The following is an 8,832-nucleotide window of genomic DNA, read 5'->3' as shown; positions in this document are numbered from 1 at the left end:
AATTGAAAATCTTTGGAGGGAGCTTAAAATTCGAGTTGCCAGGCGACAACCTCGGAACCTGAATGATTTGGAGGCTGTCTGCAGGGAGGAGTGGGCCAACATCCCTGCCGAAATGTGCACAAACCTTGTCACCAACTATAAAAACCGTTTGACATCTGTGCTGGCCAATAATGGCTTTTCTACAAAATATTAACATGCTGTTTGTCCAGGGGGTCAAATACTTGTTTTTCCTCATCAGATGGTTATCAATTTTAATAAATTCATATGATGTGATTTTCTGGAATTTTCTTTGGGATTCTGTCTTTCACTGTTAGAATGTACATATGATTAAAATTATAGATCGTTGCATTCTTTGTAAGTGGGCAAACCTGCAAAATCAGCAAGGGGTCAAATACTTATTTCCCCCACTGTATATCATATGCATACCTGGTAAATAAGAGGTACATTTGGTGACTGTAAAAGGAAGGTTTACCATATAATTCATCAAATGACAGATTGATTCTGTGTCCAGCTTCTCTGTCAGCCTCTTGTGGGACTAATAACTGTCACGCAGCACAAGTGATGAGATGCTGCAGTTGATAAACTGAACGTCCCGTCCCCTGTGATGCAGGAGCCAATTAACAATTTACTGAATATAGGTCCCAACAAGAGGGACTGTTGTCAGATGGACTGTGATAATGTCATGAGAGTTATTCTCTTCTTGTCACCCTGTGCTTTATTTTCAGATATCAGATAAGGCATAGTAATGGGGACATTTAAAAAAAAAAAGGGTAGCTGTAGTGAAAGGTGTAGGTTTAAGGGCTGTGAATGGAGAAAGGAGAAAAAGAGTAGAATAAAAAAAAAGAGGGAGAGACGATGGCACAGAGAGAGAGATAGTTAAAAGGACAGAGAGATGAAGGAATTAAATCTTTAAATGCAAAAATAGGCAGAGTAAGATGTGAGAGAGGGATTGAGAGAAAGACAGAGAAGAGAAAGAGACATGAGAAGAAGGCGAGGGAGAAAATGCTCTACTGCTTAATTATTGGTGGTTAGCATATTTTTGCAAATGCATTGGCACCTGACACCCTCTTGTCTTGCCAAAAGAGCTAATTTAAAATGGAAAAGAGAGAGAAACAGTGAGATTGAGGGAGAGTAGAAAACACCAGAAATAAACATGGATTTAAACTGCATCTTTTATGTACAAAGTTTCTTTTATCTGAAACTTTTAGTTTTGAGTCATTTATATTTGACAAAGTGATGTGGCTGCTTGATTTGATTAAGTTATACAGTTTATGTTATCTGCCGTCTGTCCTCTGTGTATGGGAAAGTCATCCCATTTCTATCGTTTGTCTGCAGGTACTACGCTATCTGCTGCCAGCCTCTGGTCTATCGGAACAAAATGACGCCCATGCGAGTGGCTCTAATGATCGGTGGCTGCTGGGTTATTCCCACCTTCATCTCATTTCTGCCCATCATGCAGGGCTGGAATAGCATCGGCATCGACCACCTGGTGAGTGCTGTAGTGTGTTTGTGTGTGTGTGTGTGTGTGTGCGAGTGGGGATATTCTCTGGTGATCCTGGGTTGATTGGAGGTAGAGAACATATAGTAAATATTTTATTCTCCACAACACATGCAAGTTCATGATAGTAGCCTACTACACTGCTATTAAGTGAAAATGGAGGGGAGAAAAAGAGAGTGATGAAAATGAGTAAACAAGTACAACAAAATATGTTTTACATAAACATAGAAAAACTATTAGTGTCCACATGTGCTGCGAAACAAATTATAGTCCTGAGAAGCATTGTTTACAAGAAGGAGGAAATAATTCCTGTGTTGCTATGGAAACAATATAAACATGTCAGACACAGAGACAGAAAGACAAGACAACTGACACCCAAGATATGGAGTCAAGCTGTTTCTTTATTTCAATCTGAAAATGAAAAGCATTTAATGGATGAGTCAGTGTTATGAGTGTCTTGTTTGTGCAGTGAGGTTCAATGTCAAATAATATATAAGCTAGAACAGGGATTTTTCGAAGTCTGAGACTGTGGGCCTGTGATTCAGATTCCTTTATTGTCACTGCACAGAGTAGAACAAAATTGAGTGCAATCATTGCGGTACATTCCCACATAATAAAACAAATATGACAACAGAATTAAAGTAAAGTAAAAGACATAAATGTAATTTAATTTTAAAACTCAGCCCAATAGGCCTACAGACAAAGCTTGGAAATTGTAATTTCACATAAGGTTCTGTCTCTGAAGCTTTCAGTCACGTCACAGTTGCTTAATTGCAACTCAATCCAGTGAGGAAGGTGAAAAAAAACCCTAATAACTCTAAATAAAGGTTTGTTTTTTTCTTGTTAAATACTGGATAAACCAAGTATGAAAAATCAGTCTTCAGTCGTCATCGTCTCATAACTTCTGTCCACAGTAAAGCCAGAACCTGTGGTAAGGGGTTGCAAGATGTTGATTTGTTTGAAGGGGTCACAAGCAATAAAAGTTAGAGCAACTGCTTCCCCCATAACTGAGGTAGAATGTAGAGAAAGAGGTCCAGAAGTCCAAAAGTCTTTATTATTGGACTTGAGAGTTCTTTAAAGACCATGCAGAAATATATGTGACCTTTACCGTGTAATATCTAGCTGTGCACTGTGGTTCTTGTCTGGATTTTTCCATTCAAATTAAGAAATTTATGAACAATCATTCTTTTTCCTTTTAGGAAATACTTCAAAGGTCAGACATATTTAATCATTTGAAAGTGCTGAGAAACTAATCCATGCTTTTGTTTCTTCGTGACTAGATTACTGTAATTCATTATACTCTTGCTTCAGCCAAGGAGCTGATGCAGATGGTTCAAAAATGCTGCAGCCTGTTTTATAACAAAGTGCAGGGTAGGACATTATTCCAGGGTTGGCCCTTCTCCATTGCCTGCCAGTAGAGTATAGCATTCAATCTAAAATTTTAGTTAGTACCTATTATGCACTACATGGTAGAGGCCCCTGAGTACATTTCTGAATTGTTGTGGTTTTATTTTGAAGAACTATGTAAGTTTTGTTTTGAAAAGTGCAATATGAACTAATCTTTATTTACTGTCTTAGAAGATGGAACAAATGCTCAAAAATACATGATATGACATTGCCAAAAGTCATGAATATATGCAGTATGGGATAAGTGGGAAACTGTGTTATTTGGGTGTATCAAACATTGACTGAGTGTGAAGGAAATTCTTGTGCAAATTTGAGAGTGAAAGGTTTGAGGAAGTCAGTTACTAAAGACAAGATGACTTTTAATGAAAAGAACAAAGCAACGTAGATCAGAAAGCAGAGGAGAGAGACATGCATGCAGACAAAGACAGATGCCAGCATGAGTGTCTGAGGACAGAGAGAGAGAGAGAGAGACTCCCCTGCCACTATTAACCTCTCTCACCCCTGTCTGCCTTTATCTGAACGCCAGCAAAAGTTACTTCTGAGTTGACTGTTAACAGGAGGACTGGCTGGCTCTTGTTTGGCAGCACTGGAAGTGACACACACATCACACACAAATCTTTGCCTTCGTGTCTTTCTAACAAACAAGTGCAGTAGCAGCATCTCTCTCTGGGTCCAATTAGAGCTGTTGAATATTCTGAGTAGCTAGTCAGTTCTGGCAAAACAACCACAACTCAAAGTGCCAATACAGACACACACTGTCACTATTTTCACTGGTTCCTACCATTTTCATGGCCTTGTCGAATACCGTATTTAGAATTGACCACTATTTTTACCATTAGACAATATAAATGTGTCAAAATGATTGTCAGTGGTGGAAAATAAATCACTGTTAAAAAAAACTTCTAATCAGATCATCCGATAATCACCCACCCCTACATGTGTTGATCAAATACCTTAACTGAGTTAGTTAGCTCATACTGTAGCTATGGGTACAGTTCTGATATTATCTCACTGTGGGTGTTTACTGCAAATATTCATAAATCTGCCAATTTGAGAGCTTATTTCTTATTTCATTAATTTATTTGGCAGAAGTTAAATAAAAATAATTTTAATGCTATTTCAGTATTTTCATATCAAACCCATTTGTATGTTTCTTTTTATTCAACAGATTGATATGCAGAGAATGCCCTTACCTTGGCCTCCTTTTTCAAAATTAAATATACAGTTTACTGTTTCTGACATACACTCATGCAGCTGGGCAGGTAACCTTAACGTTGAGCATGTTACACTTCAATTTGTCAGCCCATTCATAAAAACAACTTCAGTTTTACACACGAGTGTATTATTCAGTATTATCCATCTCGTAGCCCTGAGCCATAGTTTCCCACAGAGATGAGATGATAGCAGCGGAAATACTGGGATGGGACTTCACTGTGATTAATGGTGACGTGCAGAGCCTCCCTCTCCCTCAGGAGCTGTGTTCCCCTTTTACTGTGGAGACTAAACTGAGCAGAGCGTGGGATTTTAAGTGAGTTGTGAGGCGTTACATTGGATAGGAAGGCAGAGCTGTCCAGCAGCTTAACACGTGTGATTACTTGGGGACTTATTCCTACAAACTCTGTATTGTCCTCAAAATTAAACCACCCTTTAATTAAATTGATATGTGTTCATATGATTGAGTTGAGTCATTTGTGCATGACTCTAATGCTAATCTGTTTCAGCGCAATTGCATTTTAATTTAAATTTGATCAAAGCATAAAATAACGCATTTTATTAATCTACATCTGTCAGCTAAGAACAAGATAATGACAATGTAGAAGGACGTTTTTGAATCCATTACAGTAGCTGGTTCCTCTGTGTACTATGTTTTCACTTATAATAAGTTAAAGTCATATTTGATTAAAGCAACCAGTGTGGCTTAGCAATAGCAAATCGGTCACTAGGCCAGTCCATCAGTCTGACTCCTCATTCAAAATCTCCTCTGTAAAATAGAGAAAAATATCACCTCTATGAGCATTTTCCAATATTTCAGCCCTTTGGTTCTGGTATGGTTATGTTTTAGGCAATCAAAACTACTTGGTAAAGTCTGGGGAACGAAGGTCGCCATGGTAAACAGAAATCAATATCGACTGTGGAAGATTGTTGTAAATCTCTGCTGTTTTCTAAGGTTTTCCACTGACTGATTTATAAATGTAAACATACTTTATTGTCACATACATGTAGCGAAATTCATCCTCTGCATTTAACCCATCCCTAAAGGGAGCAGTGGGCAGCCACTGTACAGCACCCAACTCCAGATTGAAATGCCATCCCAGGTCAAACAGCACTGACTGATCTAACATGTTTCAGATGGTGGGGGAAACCGGAGCAAACCCACGCAGAACAAGCAAATTCCCCACAGAAATGCCGGGGCAACCGGGGTTTGAACCCACAACCTTCTTGCTGTGAGACAACAGCGCTAACCATTGCACCACTGAGTACAAGGTTTCCTAAACCATAAGGAGGTTAAAATCTTTTGATTTAGGTAACAACAAGACCATTCCTCTGGCCTTACCCTCAAACCAGCCTATAGGTTCTTAGTGCTACGAGTCTAGTAGCATGGATATGTGAAGGCAATGTCCTCTAAATTTTCCATCCTTTGAATAGTTTTGTATTCTGATTTGTAATGAACATTACAACCTGACAGGGTCAATGTGTGGTTATAACAGTTTTTTTATGGTTGGGATAATCACAGCTCTAAATGCCAGGCTACTAACAAAAGTTTTATTGCAATTATATTTACAACAGCAGAAATGTGTCTGAATCTAGACTTGAGGTGCTTGTCTAACTGTCCTCACTGATGGGACTTCTTTTACCAGATTGAGCAGAGGCGCCACAATGAGGGCAGCAACTCCACGTCCTGTGTCTTCATGGTCAACAAGCCATACGCCCTCACCTGCTCTGTGGTGGCCTTCTACATCCCTCTGGTCCTCATGGTGCTGGCCTACCAGAGGATTTATGTCACGGCCCGTGCACATGCCCTGCAGATCAGCATGCTGCAGCGAGCGGGAGGAGCTGGTACCAACGCGCCTGGTACTTCAGGGGTCGGTGCTGGTACAGACTCTGCTGACCATCAACGCAACCACCGTATGCGAACAGAAACTAAGGCAGCAAAGACTCTATGCATCATTATGGGGTGTTTCTGCCTCTGCTGGGCGCCGTTCTTCATCACCAATGTGGTGGATCCCTTTATTGACTACACAGTGCCAGACAAGCTGTGGGCGGCCTGCCTGTGGCTGGGCTACATCAACTCCATGCTGAACCCCATCCTCTACGCCTTCCTCAACAAGTCCTTCCGCCGTGCCTTCCTCATCATCCTGTGCTGTGGGAGGAAGAGGTACCGCAGGCCGTCCATCCTGGGGTCCGGCACTCCCTGTACAGCCACGCAGATCAATGGCTCCACACACGTACTGAAGTAAGTTCTCTAAATCATTTTTGGGTTTGGTTTCATGCTATCAGGCATGAAACTGTACTCCTTTAAGAATTACAGAAAAACTATAATAAAGAAAGCAAATATACCTTTTATTAAATATAATATACCTGCGTGATGATCTATAGCGACCTGACGAGGGTGTACCCTGCCTTTTACCCGATGTCAGCTGGGATTGGCTCCAGCCACCCCACGACCCTGTACACAGGATAAGTGTTGACGATGGATCAATGGATGGATGGATGGGTGGGTGGATGTGCACTATTTATGTAGTGAAATAATGGTGCAATTCTTGTCATTTTAAAAACATTCTGGGAAAACAGTCATAGTAAAAATAAGACTTGTTGTCCTCTCAGAAATGACAATATTTAAATGCAATTTTACATTAATAAGGAGGACAGTGCCAGGTGAATCCGAGCACTGGTCATCACACATCACTGTTTTAACACTGACATACTGTAAATAACCACAGGCAACTGCTCTTTAAAGGTACAGTAGAGTTCATGTATATTTAGCACCGATCAGTAATCAATAACTTCAGCCAATAAACCAGTATTATCTAGTCTAAGCACAATCATAGCATACAACTATCAGCAAGCATGCAACGCAGGTATGTGTGTGTGTGTGGGACAATAAAGGGGGAAAGCGAGGAAGATGGCACATGCGACCACATGGGCAAGTTAAAGAAGATCCTACGTACCACAGCAACATACAATAATTGTCCTTTATTTCCCAGCAAACTTGTATTCAGCAGCCGTGTTACTGGATTTATAAGATCTAATCTGATAAGGTCTGATAAGGTACATGAAGATTTATGGGTCATGTTACTGCAGGTTATAGAGTGAAATTCAGTATGTAACTCCCTTCTGCTATGTAACAGACAATATACAGTAATATAAAAAAATATTTTAAATAAACTAATGAAATAAACTATACTTAGTGGACCAGTGCTGAGTTTGAATTTGAGTTTAGAAGTCTGACTGCTTGGGGGGAAAAGCTGCTCTGCAGTCTGGTGGGGTGGCAGCAGTTCATATATGTCTTCTCAGAGGCAGCAGCGTGAACAGGCTGTGGCTGGGGTGGGCGCTTTCCTTTAGTATCCTTTGGGCTCTCTGCAGGCACCTCACCTCACCGATATCACTGATGCTCGGGAGATGGGTAGCAATGATCTTCTGAACAGTTTTAATCACCTGCTGCAGAGCCCTCCTGTCCTGTGTTGTTCACATCCCATGCCAGTTCTTCAGGATGCTTTCTATTGCTCCCCTGTAAAAAGAACTTAGCTTGGGAATGTGGCCTGATAAGGTGCAGATATTGGTTCCACATGCAGTGGCAAGTAGAGGTAGGAAGTAAAAAAAAAAGCAGCTTTTATCCTAATCTCAGGCTCAGTACTATCTTACCTCTAGAACATGTTGTCTTTAAGAGGTCCTCTGGAGGACACTCAGTCTAAATCTATTGTAAAGATAATCATGCCCTAGTACAGCCAGGTACATGTTGTAAAACAAGAGAAGACATGACCCCCTGGACACATCGTAAAGCATCACACACATTGACCCCGCACCCGATAAACCAGAGGCCCTCAGTGAGTAACTTTAATTACATGACTGTGTTTGGAGATGGTACTCATGGAATTCCCATTACAATACGAGATCCTAATTGTCGCTGCAAGACAGAATAATTGCCCCGTTTTGCCGCAAGAACTTTGCAGCAAACCTGTATTTGGCAGTCGTGTTACAGGACCAGCCCTGACAATAGTTGCGTTCGAGATGACGGCGGCTGACTTTCGCCGACTTGATAGTCTAACGTGAGCTGCAGGTGACTGCAGGGGTGGTGAATAAAAAAACGGCGCCGTCAAGTCGGAGATCAATGACTGATCTTGCGGCATTTGCAAAGAAAAATGCCGCAAGACAAGGCAATAGTGTGGTTCCAACTTGGTGCAGTTGGGATAAAGCAACTGCGGCGCCCTCTAGTATCCACAGGAATTGTTTTAAACGTTCAGAAGCCAAACTCACAATTTTAGTAAAGTCAGTAATCATGGTCAATAATGAATAAGTGTGATCAGCATACTTGTCCACCTCCACATAATAGGCTAAATTGGGAGACCAAACCTGTATGTGTTCCTCCATAAACTGTGTGTCAATCCAGAGACAGTTTTTTTGCATTATGGGGTAGATGTCTTGAAATGCAAGAGCACTGGTTTAGTTTCAATGGTGGAGGGGACAGAAATAAAGAGGCGGGTCTGGCGGTCCTTCCCCAGAAAATTTTAAGCATCGAAGACTTAATTTCCTGCATTGTGGTGAAAATTTCCGCTCCAATTTCTGCCTCAATTTACAGTGGAAAAATCAGGCATTCTGTGGCTATTGCTTTTAAATAGCCTACGTTCCTCCTGTAGATCAACTTTTCTAATTTTATAAAATCTGCAGAGTCAGCACACATGTAGGCATGATTCAGTCTTCCCTCCCCT

The 8,832-nt window shown here is 40.9% G+C and overlaps 1 protein-coding gene across 1 annotated transcript in view; it reads left to right on the top strand.

The window, feature by feature from the left end:
* Positions 1 to 6,363, top strand: part of htr4 (5-hydroxytryptamine receptor 4) — a 99,635-nt gene extending 93,272 nt beyond the window's left edge. Inside the window, exons 5-6 of the mRNA XM_046030871.1 lie at positions 1,336 to 1,489; positions 5,764 to 6,363. Coding sequence (XP_045886827.1) covers positions 1,336 to 1,489; positions 5,764 to 6,363 — 754 coding nt within the window. The remainder of the gene's footprint in view (positions 1 to 1,335; positions 1,490 to 5,763) is intronic.
* The last annotated feature ends 2,469 nt before the right edge of the window (positions 6,364 to 8,832 follow it).

This window comes from Micropterus dolomieu, linkage group LG19 (assembly GCF_021292245.1).
Source record: "Micropterus dolomieu isolate WLL.071019.BEF.003 ecotype Adirondacks linkage group LG19, ASM2129224v1, whole genome shotgun sequence".
Lineage (NCBI taxonomy): Eukaryota > Metazoa > Chordata > Actinopteri > Centrarchiformes > Centrarchidae > Micropterus > Micropterus dolomieu.
This window is presented reverse-complemented; position numbering and strand designations above follow the sequence as displayed.